Source organism: Triturus cristatus, chromosome 2_2 (assembly GCF_964204655.1).
Source record: "Triturus cristatus chromosome 2_2, aTriCri1.1, whole genome shotgun sequence".
Lineage (NCBI taxonomy): Eukaryota > Metazoa > Chordata > Amphibia > Caudata > Salamandridae > Triturus > Triturus cristatus.
In genome coordinates, this window is record NC_140582.1 from 67,792,285 (window position 1) to 67,805,261 (window position 12,977).

At 45.8% G+C, this 12,977-nt stretch overlaps 1 protein-coding gene across 2 annotated transcripts in view; it reads right to left on the minus strand.

Moving 5' to 3' along the window:
* The window catches only part of LOC146861853 (uncharacterized), a 106,935-nt gene extending 101,702 nt beyond the window's left edge, over positions 1-5,233 (minus strand). For both annotated transcript variants that reach the window (XM_085641031.1, XM_085641032.1), the window contains exon 1: positions 5,090-5,233. In XM_085641031.1, the coding sequence (XP_085497157.1) occupies positions 5,090-5,113 (24 nt within the window). In that variant the 5' untranslated portion in view covers positions 5,114-5,233. The remainder of the gene's footprint in view (positions 1-5,089) is intronic.
* Between the last annotated feature and the right edge of the window lie 7,744 nt (positions 5,234-12,977).

Here is a 12,977-nt window from a genome sequence, read left to right on the forward strand (position 1 = left end):
TCGATGGTTAGGGGGCGATGAGATTAGAGATGCTGTCACAGAAAGTCAGTTGAAGTCCCGGGGGTCTGTATTTGAGGGTGCCTCTTATCGTCTTAGCGTGGGTTTGTAGTTGGAAGTTGAGGTGTTCCATAAGAGGTGCGCGGTCATCGTTGGTGGTGAAGAATCGGATGGTTACATGAAGATGATGGCGATGCCTCTGCCATGAATGTTGGTCCGGTATCAGTGTATTATCTTGTAGCTGATGGGTGTTGCGGTGGTGATGTTGGGGTTGGAGGAGGGGCTGAGCCATGTTTTGGTGATGAAGGTGATTTCCGGGGAGAGTGTGGTGATGGTGTCCCAGATTTACGACCCCTTTTTGCAGAGGGATTAAGCAAGATGTATTGGAGCAGTTCCAGGTTGTTCGTGGCCTTCCAGGCAGATGTGGCGTGGGATTATGTGTGGACTGGCGGTCCTATATTGCAGGAGAAGCGGCAATGGCTGCAGGTGAAGGATCCTTTGGTTGCTTGCGGGGAGGAGGAACAGCAGTTGTTGTTTCAGTTTCTGGGGTCCAGGGCCAGGAGCTTCTCAGTGGTGTACTACATTTTCTTTTACAGAAAAAACAAGTATTATGGACAGACAGAAGCAGGAATTATGATTATGCTTTTGCAGTCAAATAAACTCTGCTAAGGGAATAATAGTTCTAAATGTATGTATTTATTATGTAGAATACCTTAAAGGCAGAGAAGACATTCTTTCAAAAGATGTGCAGGATTTTAATGTATTTCTTATAAGGAGAAGGGAGGAATTATATGGTAAGTATGCACAAACTTCCAATCCCAAAGCAGACAAAGTGTAAGTTTTACAAACTTTACTGGAACCAAGCAGCTGTACTTAGACAAACTCTGAACTGTTCTGGACTTCAAAGAGGAAGGAATGCTGGAATTTATGTATACTGAGTAGTCTTACAAAAGTTCAGTTCTGCTTGCATTGACACAGGCTACACACTTTCAGAGGGAGGACACGAGAACTTCCACTTATCATTAATACTTCAATATTGGTAAGGAACTGGATAATTAGGTCTACGGGTATGGAGGCAATATTGACTTCAAAGGCTCTTATCCAGAAGAATTCCCTGATCATGTTTAACAGGAGAAAGATAGTCTGTCAAGAAGATTGAAATGAAACAGGTGTCTTTAGGTGGCACAAGAAAAAGCAGTACAGGACAATGTCATTGAAAGGTGTCTTGTAAACTTATGCTACACCACAATCTGAGAGCTGACAATGTGAACTGCTTAAAAAGTTGCTGGAGAATTTTAGGATAGCAGCCGCTAACAGATGAAGTAGCTGGCAGTCAAAAAATTATATTTGCTGACAATATTTACTTTAGCCAATTATGAACATTACTGTTTAGCTTCAGAAATTAGAGACTGAGTTTAACACAAAGTTGAAGGAATCTTGGACAGTAGAGTTAAGTTTGACCAATCCTAGGAATGTATCATACGGGCTTTGAGATCCTTAACATCAGATTTACAGTGTAGCATTGGTGGTGTGATGATGAAAACCTTCTGAAATTGTAGAAGATCTTGAGGTACTTCGAGTCATGTTATAGAACTGTGATCTGTTGATATGTTACCGTACAAAATTCTTCAAGTGAATGACCCCCCTCTTGCAGAAACCATTGACAAAGTTAGATGAAGAAGTTGTTGTGGAAAAAGTGTCTTGCTAGATAGACATTTTTTTTTATATGAAAACACTTTTATCTTTGAAACTGCAAGAGACAGTCTATTTAAGTTTGAACATATCTGGGCACCCATGTTAGTTTACTCCTTAGTATGGTATGCCTGTGTGTGCCACTGTGTATGCGGTTTTGCTGGTTTATTATATGAGATTATGCATTCACGTTGTGCCTCCTAATTGTTATAGTATTTTGGTTGTTTAATTGAGGGCCTTACTCTCTGTTTAGTGAAGTATTTATTTTTCTATACTTCATATCACTAGGCTTCAGTGATTTACGTATGAGCTGTCTTCTTTTACAGATAATAGTAAACCATTACAGCAGATATGTGGCTCATTGCAGTGCAACAAATCTGCTTTTTCTAATTTGACTCTATGCTTCTGATAATGGTCCATGTTTTTCCGTGAATCCTAAAACGTAGCTATAGTCCTGGCTACACATTTCTTGTGTGCATCTCCCTTACCTATTTTGTGCAGGTCAGGATAAAATGTCAAGCCTTTAGTGACTTTCAGCTGCAATACTACTTTTCAACTGAAGATCCTGATCCAACTAAACTAATCCAGTTGAGTCAAGATAGATCTGAAGATTTTAAAGAAGATATTTCTAAGCAACTGATTAGCACCCAGGTGTTTCATGCTTTGGTTATTTTGTTCCTTCTGGTATTTTTGGGATACCTTCAAGAAGGTATTTATCTCGAAATCATTTTCCAATTTAAATAGCGGTGAACATTTGCCTTTTTTTTTTTTAGATTAATGACCAATATGTTCTTTGTATTGGATCATTTGTGTTGGCCTAAACGATGTGGATGCTCCAAGTGCCAAGAAGCTCAAGTTGGTAATCAATGTGATTTACAGAATTCATAACTTATGTCTGGTTCCTGGAAAAATGTCCTCTCATCATTTCTTCCAGAGGGTAAAGGATCAGCATTTAATTCCACCCCTTGGCAGTTTGTGATGACAAAGGATTTTCGTCCTTTGTTGCTATGAATCAACTCAAAGGGATCAGGTATACAAAATATACCAGAATACTTTGATACATACTTTACGGAAGAGTAATGCAGTTCAGATACAAATCCCAGCTCCAAGTAGGTGGGTTTGGAAGTGATAAATGTAATAGAAATCCCTAAAGGATGTCTTACTGATTTTGTTGCCCTTTCACCCGAATGCAATTAAGCACTGATCATGTAAAGATTAACAATAATGATGCAGGAGTGAAAGATTTAAAAATTATGTTATTCCTTTGGCTCAAAACAAAAGGAAGTCTGACTCCCCCAAATGCAGAATCTTTTATGGAAGAAGAAGTCATATGTAATCTTCAGAGGGGTTCCATACATGAACTGGTGCACAATTCCTGCATCAAGCAGGTAACATCTGAATCTGTCTAGTTTGGAAGAACTCAAATGATACTCCTTGAAAGGCGAGATCCAACATGAATGGAGACATATTAGTGATAATGATGTCTTGTTTGACTGACCTTATATTATAAATCAATTATAGATTAAAGAAAAGAGGAAGTTTTCAGAAGGAATTTCTCATGTGGTACCTGATGATAATCATTATTTTTTTTAACTGCCACTGAAGTTTCTCTAGCAACTGTTGGGGGATATATAGGGAACAGCCACAGAGATACTTTTCTGAAGAAAGGCTTGGAGGTACCAGATTTTCAAATCATTGTGGTGGCAGGGCTTATATGCTTGTCATCTTGAAATTAACAAGACTTCTCCTTTCTGGAAAAAAAGTTAGGAAAACATGATTGTAGTTACAAACTTGGTTTTACTTCATGTTCAATGAGATTACCGGACTGCGGGTCAAGCAAGAAAATATATATGTATATATATATATATATATATATACACACACATGTATACACAGATGGGGACAAGACAGCAAAGAAGATTCAAGATCTGCATGGAATTATGTTGTCATTTGATCCAGTTAAGATTCAGAGCAAACCCATGTTTCTTTCTTTTAGAGGTTATAGAGAGATAAGATCATAAGATATCCTTTGATCTTATCGACAAATCTAAATTGCCCATTCATTTTTTGGAAGACCTGATTTATACTATCTATCCGTACATCGGCTGGGTTAATCAAGACTTTATCATAAGCTGCAATTTTTCCAATTATAAGTGTACGCTTCCTGTCATTGAGCATCTGTGGCATCTGAGAAAAAAGTGGACTGAGTTTGCAAATGCCTGAATAAGAATTGGTGGGGGGCAGCCTAGAATTATTGATCAATTTTCAGAAATAGCATGTGTTGCTGCCACATAGTGATAACAATTATGCTATCGACCTGGAAGGCGGTCTGTAGTGCACTTCAGGCTGATCAAATCTTCGTTTGCCGTGCAGAGGGAGGTTGTAAACAATACTGAGAGCAAGCCTTAATAAATGGTTGTTTTGCATTCCATACACTGACGGATACCTCCTTATTTTTGCACCCACCAAAGACTTGAATCTTTATCTTCTAGTGATTTAGAAACTCTGAAACAATTGATTCACATGCAATACTGAAAAGAAAGAGATTGTATTAATAGTCTGTTAATCAGGAAGGAAAGAAATGCAAGTGTATGAAATAATTTAAGAAGAGGAAACCTAACTTCAACAAGGGAAAAAAGTCCATTTTTTTAGACTTCCTGTGTCAGTGGATCCTCACAAATATTTGTCTTTTTTTTCATTAAGCTTGTATGTTGACATGAAGACGTGTTCCTGTATTTCAGAACAGCAGGGTTTTTTGCAGTTTCGCTGAAGGTTTATAGATGAACTTCGAGGTTGAACACCCTGGAGACTCCTTGCGGCCACCACTGTAGAAGCCAATGAAAACCACAGCCTGTTCTTAGCTTCAGGCCTGACTTATGCCTGTCTAATTCAAGATGGAGAAATGGCTGAACTAAAAAAAAGGGTCACCATCAATCTCTCTCGTGGGATACATAAACAGATGTGAACTCGTGACGTGTACTCATAAAGAGTATTCAAAGGCCACTTATCTACGGTCCCTTTAACATAAGGCAGATCTATGCCAATGATAACATCCAATAATATGAATCCCAAACGATATCTTTTAAAAGCAATTCAATTAGTTTGCAGCAATGCCGCCAAATCTGAAGTGCGTCTCTATGTGGGATTGCATAACAATCTTTTATCCTACTTCTTAATTCTAAATTTAACATGCTCCTGAGCCCAGTAAACACATCTTCAAAACAGAAAGACAGTCATCTTATTGTAGGCTGTTACTGCAGACATTTTCACCGTGAATTAATTTTAAGAGAAATGTCACAAATCGCATTCTCAAAACTCACGTCTTTCATTTTATGAATAAATCTACAGCACCTTGACAGTCCTCCGTCAATCTACAATCTCCTACGAGCACATTACTCACCGTTTCTGAGCTCTGCCGAGACATTTCTTTCCCGATAACGAATATATTTTCTAGGTGAAATGCCCGTATCCGAAGCGTGCCCAAAAACGTCAGTGAAGTACCAGTTCCTTTCTTGTAAAATCAACTAGCAAAAGAGGCGGTTTTAGTGTGTTTTGTCGCATTTGCCCAGAACTCGAGACACTAATCAAGAGAACATGCTCAGACACGGCAACGCGAAGAGGCAGCATAAACGAGTCAGAGTATAAAACGGAACCAGAAGCCATAGAGAAAGTTTTAGGACTGAAAAGTAGCTAGGAATCATTAAATTAATTTTATATTGACATGATTTTACACGTAATAAACATTTAAAAAAATTCTCGCTAGCAAGTATTTTCTTATAGGAGTAGGCTGGTACGTTCGTTCGAGTATTTTGTATCATAATATCACAAATTAATTACTAATTTCAGGTGTTCATGTAAGATTCTTTATGTGTATATGTTTGGGGGGGGGGGGGGGGGGAATGTAAGCAATATTAAACATACGCTTATAGTTTTCTTGTTTTCACCTTATAAATATTTTCCCATTAAAAAGAAAAGAAAATCAAATTTTCAGTGCATGCAATAACACACTCTTCCAAAATGGCTTCTGTATTCATTCACATCTTGAAGGGGAGGCTGATAACAGTCTTCTTTTCATCTCGCTTTTTTTATTTTCAGTGTATTTTATATATATTTAATTTCATGCACAGACATTTATTATGAGAACGCCACTCAATGTGGTTTAGTAAGTTTAGTTGACCTCCATTTACTCCTACCATACATGCCAACATTTTGAAATTAACTGCATAGTTTCCAACATTTAAAAAAACATTTCCAGGGACACTTTGCAGCACATCTATCAATTACTTACTTGAAAATGTACAACACCCACTGTGCCAAAGCTCCGCCCACTCCAGCCAACCCACATAATTAGCATGATTTAACTCCGCCTACTTGAACATTAGGTTCTGTGAAATGCATGATACACTTTCTTTGCAGCAGTCACAATTAACCCTCTGCACTACTGGTGAGTCAAAACTTACACTAGACAAAACAGATCTCTCACCATCAAGAACATTAAACAAGACGCTCTCTTTGACTTACCAACGGAGTCACTGACGGTGCTGGGAAAATACCTCCTCCTGCCTGGCCTGTTCACTGTAGCTCTGCTGCAGTCTATGGAGTCACTACTGCGTCACATCTAATCTGCAGCTGAGCTGTAGACTTAAGTCAGGGTGTAGAGGGCAGAAAAGGTTGGACACCTTTGGTCTAGAGAGTGTTGCCATAATTTTACTATCAGAATAGCTTTTGGTCCCTGTAGCGTGGCGGGGCCTGGAAATTACTAGGCCACAGCAGCGCTGAATAATGTACACAAAACTCTCACTTTCACTCTCGTGGCCGGAAAGACCCCGAGCGGTCTCCGGCCGTTTATTTATCCCCTTGGGTCGAGCCCGCCCCGAGGGGTGTGTGGATGCATGAAAACGGCAACACTGTAGTAGAGAGCCCGAGTGGCTCTCTACATCCCTCCTTTCTTTCGGTTCCAGACCATCAAGTCCTCCCAGTTCATGGAGACGTATATACAAAGTCTTTCAGTCTCTGACTTGGCACAGGATTCGGCCGGAGACCATACTGCTGCAGATCGGCGCATATAAATTCTCCCTGCTTCCACGGACAGAGTAAATCTACAGTCACACGCGCAATCACTCATCATACGCTAGGGCCCATCACACTAAATTCACACTATTACTCTATCCACACTGAATATAGGAGAGAAAACCTAAACCAATCTGCATCTACAATGAGGTCAATGCGACCTTAATGACATTGCCTTGAGTCATGATTTTGAACATAAGAAATACATTTGAAACTCAATAAATGACAAAGAATAAACACCCGACACTTGAATTCAAACAAATACTTGTTTATCTAAAATTAATTCAAATGTAAAGTCAATCATTAGCAAAATCGTTATTCTCATAGTTACCTATTCTAGCTAAATGGGACAGGACAGGTCTCTCGGTAAAGTCTCTCGAGCCGCCGTCCTCAGCATAGGAAACGTCCAAACGTGATGAAAGAACCAACGAACGAACATGGACCCTCTCTAGTCTAACATACTTATAGTGTATGTTGCAAATAAAGGTAACAAACAAATGTCAGATATCCGTTGAGCCACTGAGCAGAGCGAGCAGGAAAGGAAGTCTTTTAGATACATTTAGAAAACCTCTGCTCAGGAAAAATCACAAAAATAAAAAGACGGAAGAAGGAAACTCGAGTTTGCAAATGTTTCTTTCGTAAATGCTCTTCCTTGATATCTTAGCAGAGCCACCGCAGCATTGTCATTGTTCATTGTGGCTTTATCCTTGTCCAAGGACAATTGGACTCGTTCCCGGAGCTGCTGCCCTCACGGAAAACTTTCTAACCAGGCAAAGGCTGTGGTCAGGTGACTCTCGACCATGTTCAGCAAGGCCTCTCATCAAAATTCGATCACTCGAGCGCAGGCTGTAAATGGCAGCCATCTTTATCTAGGCCAACACGGACCATCTTAATTAAAAGAGACAAAAACAACGTTACCACATCATAATGATTGTACAGTGTTAAACCCCTCTAATACGCTTATGTGTATGTACTTATCTAGCCTTCTACAACACAATAAAGCATTAGTACACATTATTTTAAACGCACAAACACAAAACAAATAGCATTTGTGAATAAATCCGCACACTATTATTAAGCAACATATATGCATCCCACGTGTAGGTTCTCTCATTAGTAATATTGGTTAGTCCGGACAAAACAAACTATTAATTAGTCGTTACAAATTAGTGTTTTAAAATCATAACATATAGACGAAACTGGAGCTTAAAACTCGATAAATTTTCAACAGAAAACTCTGCTCCAGCAATACTTCTGGCTCCGGGAACTGGGACCGGCCAGAGCACTGGACAGGACACTCTCGGATGACTCAGTTGCTGTGTTTTGACGAGTCGACCTGGCAGCGTCAACACAACCTTGGCTAACTTGCCGGGGTGTCTCCGGTGGTGTGCTCCCCATGCTGGGTGAGGCAGGAGGGGAGAAGCTTGGAAGGGTGTCCTGGTAGTCGGATGCTTCGTGGTCCAGCTCCCTCTCAGCTGTCTTCTTGAAACTGGACACATTCCTCGTTACGGAGTGCTGTCCCCTTCGAGCAGTGATCATGGTCCCTTGAATGCCTACAACGATCCATACTTCTGGCTCGTAGGGCGTCCGGAACTTCCACCCGGGGTGTCGGTCTTTGATCACTACCCGGTTTCCTACTCTTAACTGAGGTTCTTGTGCCCTTCGAGCTTCACTGGCCTTCCGATTTGCTGTCTCCCTCCTTGCTTGGACCGCTTCATCGTCCCACTACCACGGACAGCCACGTCGGGTCCGACGGGATACTGTCTCGTGGTCCCCCTTTAACAGTAGATGAGCCGGAGCACACTTGGAGGTGCTGTGAGGGGTCTGTCGATACACGCCAAGGAATTGGTCGAGAGCTGTCTCAGCGTCTTCTCCTTCATCCACAGCGATGCGAAGTGCTCGGTTGAGTATCCGCATCAGACGTTCCACTTCCCCGTTAGCCTGTGGCCATAACGGGGTGATCTTCGGAAGGCGAATTGCCTTGTTCTCAAGATATTCTTGGAACTCTCGACCCTGGAACGGAGGTCCATTGTCTGACTTCACTTCTTCAGGCAGCCCCATCACTGGAAAAGTCTTGTCTACGACCCTCTTCACCTGGGGAAATGCCGTTGACGTCACTACTTCGACGATGGGGAACTTCGAAAATGAGTCAACCATGACCAGCATGTGACGTCCATCTGGGAAGCTCCCAAAATCGAGGCTGATGTGTGTCCAGGGGGTCTTGCTTGGTTCTTCAGCGATCACAGGTGCAGGTGCGGGATCTCCTCCAGTGATCGTGCAGGCGTGGCACTGCCTCACCATCTCCTCCACCATGGAGTACATCGCGGGGAACCAGTCCTTGCTGCGCAGCCTGGCCTTTGTCTTCGCCATCCCTTGGTGGCCAACGTGTGCCAGTGTGAGGACCCGTTTCTGCAACTTGTCTGGGATTACGATCAGGTGTCCTCTTAAAACAACTCCTTGTTCCCCCATACTGAGTTCATGACGGACTTGTCAGAGCTGTTGTCGGGCATGGCTAACTTCAGATCGGAGGACGCGGGCTCCATCCATGAAGTGTGCCCATCCATTGCTCTCTAGCGCCTCTCTCACTCGGGACAGAGTGTGGTCTTCCTGTGTGGCCCGGGCAATTTCTTCGAGCGTCATGGCTGTGGGACACGCCACTTGCGACACCATGTTTACGAACGCTTCCGTGTTGCACACATCCATCGATTGATCTGAGGGCAACGTCAATTCTGGGTCCCGGGAAAGATAATCAGACGGGTTGTGGGCCCCAGGATGGTAGATGACCTTGAAGTTGTAGGAATGCAGCTGCACTGCCCATCGTTCGATTCTCGGGGGCACCAGACGGGATGAGCCTGCAAAAAGTGGGAGTAGGGGCTTGTGGTCAATCACAACGTGAAACTCCTGGCCGCAAAGATACAAGTGGAAATGTTGGCACGCCCACTTGATGGCCAACGCCTCCCTCTCGATTTGAGCGTATCTGGTCTCCGTGTCGGTGAGGGCTTTACTCGCGTAGGCTACCGGTCTCCAGGTCTCAGGTCCATGTTCCTGAAGGAGGACTGCTCCCAGGCCCACTGGGCTGGCGTCGATGACCAGTTCTGTGCGCCGCCTTGGATGGAAGTAGGCCATCACTGACTTGTCTAGCAGCCCGCTTTGATGTGGTTGAACGCTTTGTTAGCAGCCCCAGTCCACTCCCATTTGTGATCATGGTGTGTGAGGGTTCAGAGCGGTTCCGACATGGCAGCCAGGTTTGGAATGAACCGCCCGCAGTAGGTGGCTATGCCAAGAAAACTCCTCACTTCAGTGGGGTTCTTTGGTGTGCTGGCTGCGCGGATGGCTGCGGCCTTCTTGGGGTCCACGAGGAGCTCCTCCAGGGTGAAGGTATACCCGAAGAAGTCAACCGTTTCTTGGTAGAATGAACACTTGGACTTGTGCAGGGTTAAACCACAGTCTACTAGTCTCTTCAGAGTGGCTCGGAGATGACGGTGGTGGTCTTCAAGCGTGTTCGAGAACGCTAGTATATCATCACTAAGGTTGATCACGCCTTGCAGCCCCGACAGTGCTTCCCTGATGGCATTCTGGAAGACTTCAGCTGCCGATGATACTCCGAAGCTGAGCCTCTTATATCTTCGGAGACCAACGTGCGTCGAGAAGGTGGTGATATACCTGCTCTCTGACTCAAGTTCCAGCTGATGGTAGCTGGCATTCAGGTCTAGCTTGGAGAACCACCTGGCTCCGTTTAGGTCTGCGACTATGTAATCCATTGTGGGAGTGATGTGGAGTTCTCTCTTCACGGCCCTGTTTGGCAGCCTCATGTCAACGCAGAGCCGGATGGCTCCAGGCTGCTTGGGTTTGGGAGCCACGACCAGCGGGGATGCCCATGGGGTTGGGCCAGAGACCTTTTCAATCACATCGAGATCTTCAAGCTTTTTCAGTTCTTCCTCCACTTGCGGGCGAATATTGAACGGCACCCTCCGGTGTCTGAGAGCCACGTCTTACAGAGGGGTCGATGTGGAGTTTGAACTTCTTGCCCTTGAGCTTCCCTAGTATTTTGAAGAGAGCCGGGAATCCCCTCAACATTGCTTCAGTGTGAGAGTCGTGAACTTGGTTGGCAAAGAAAACGAGTCCCAGGTCCTCAGCCGTGTGGCAACTGAGCAGTGTCCCCTTTCTTCCTCCGGTGATGTGGAACCTGGTCTCAGTGGCGTAGCTTCCGCTCGTGACTTTGGCCTGAATGACTCCTCGGAGAGGAAGTGGATCAGTCCCTCCATACGTATAGATTCGGGCCTTGGAGGGCGCAAGCGGGGGTCGAGGTGACAGTCGATCATATTGCTCGGAGTCCATCACGTTGATGGACACGCCGGTGTCGATGAGGGCTTGTACATCAGTGCCTTCAACTGAGACGGAGCACATGGGAGGTGGCCTTCGGCGACAGTCCGTTCTACTGACGTATGACACCACAAACACTTCCTCGTCATTATCTTCATACACCGGGCATCGTTCCTGCGGCTGGTCCTCCATGGTTGCTGGAGAATCGTCGAGAGAGATATGGCGAATCCGTTGTGGCATGCCTCTGAGCCTCATCGAGGGTTGTCTGAACCGTCCGCCTTGGCACACCTTAGCATAGTGGTTCAGCCTGCCACAGCGGGAGCACGTCTTCCCTTTTGCCCCACAGGCGGCCGTCGCGGGGTGGTCTTCTCCACAGTATCCGCACGGTCCTCCTGGTGACGGCCTGGGTGCTTGTCGAGTCACGGTGGGGCGTCTTTGGATTGCTTCCACCCTCTCCTCTTTGATCGGCGGGTGCCGGGGCACGTGTGAGGCAGCAACAGGCATGTGCAGGGCTGCTTCCAGCTCTTCTGCTCGGATGTCCGGCAGCTCATGGGAGCGGGCCAGGACCAGGATATCGTCCAGGGAGATCCCTGGCTGACGAAGGGTCAGCTTCCACAGGAGTTTGGAGCGGCATCCGAGGATGATTTGGTCCCGTATCTCCTCCCGGTGGTCTGTGAACGTGCACGTGCTGGCCAGCCGGCGTAGCCGTGCATAGAACATGTCGACAGACTCCGAGTCTAACTGCCACGCCCTTCTGAACTTGAATTTTTCAAAATCGGGGTTGAGTTGAGGGTCAAAGTGCCTGTTCAGCGCGGCGACTGCCGCATCGTAGTCGTCATCATTTCCTGTTTGGGAAGTGTCTCGAAGAGGTCATAGATCTCCGCGCCTCCATAATAGATGAAAAGCGACCATTTCACAGTGCCATCCGTTTCCCTTGTCCCTTTGAAATAGTGGTTGAGCCATCAAGCCCATGCCTTCCATCTTGGTGCAGCTGTGGCTGGGTCTGAGGCTTCACTGAAGGGAGGTAGAGGCGCAACTACTGTGTGGCTGTGTCCTGGGCGAGGCGCATTGGCACCCTCATGTGGATTATTTGTTCCATCCTGCTGGGCAGCAGTGCCAGCTGTCGGTGGGTTGCTCATGGTGGCCGTGTGCTGGGGTACCGGCGCAAGGGAGTGGCCTGGGTATGAATACTCGGTGGCTGGGAGCGCGTGATAGCACGTGGTCATGTGCCACTGACTGCCTTGTGGCTACACGTGAGTGCGTGGGAGGCGATGTGCCCTCTGGCGCTGTCCCGTGGTGGAAGAGAGGTATGGGCGTAGCAGGCGTCTGTGTTTCCTGATATACAATATCTCCTCTCTATTTTTTGTGTTCCTTTCTTCTTTTTTTTTCCAACTTCTACCTTTAAATTGCTTAACCTTCTCTCCTCTCTTCTTGTGTCCTCCCCCCAGTCAGGAGACTCTAGGAGTGTGGTCTTGCCATGAGGTGCTCCCAAACAAACAGCACAGTCCTTCCCCGTAGTCCCTTGGCACAGATCGAGTCCTTGTGCAGACTCAGTTCAAGTGGAGCCGTCTGGGATGACACGCGCTGGGGCTGGAGCAGGCAGTATGTGGGGCAGCCCAATCTCGAGGGGGGGGGGGCCTCGCCGTCGAGGAGCCGGTGAAGGGATCGGGCAGGCCTGCAGGCTGAGACGCGGCACCAGAGGCAGCAGGTGCGAGAGCAGACACGTCCACAGGATGTGCTCCGTGCGGGCGGGGCAACCGGCACTTACCCCACAATGTAGGCAGCCTCAGCAAGCGCCGCCAGCTGAACGCGCTCCCGTTGGGCAGGGAGACGCGTGGGTGGGCGTGAGCAGATAGACGCTGGCAGCAGGGCAGGCGGTGCGGCCGCAGAGGTCT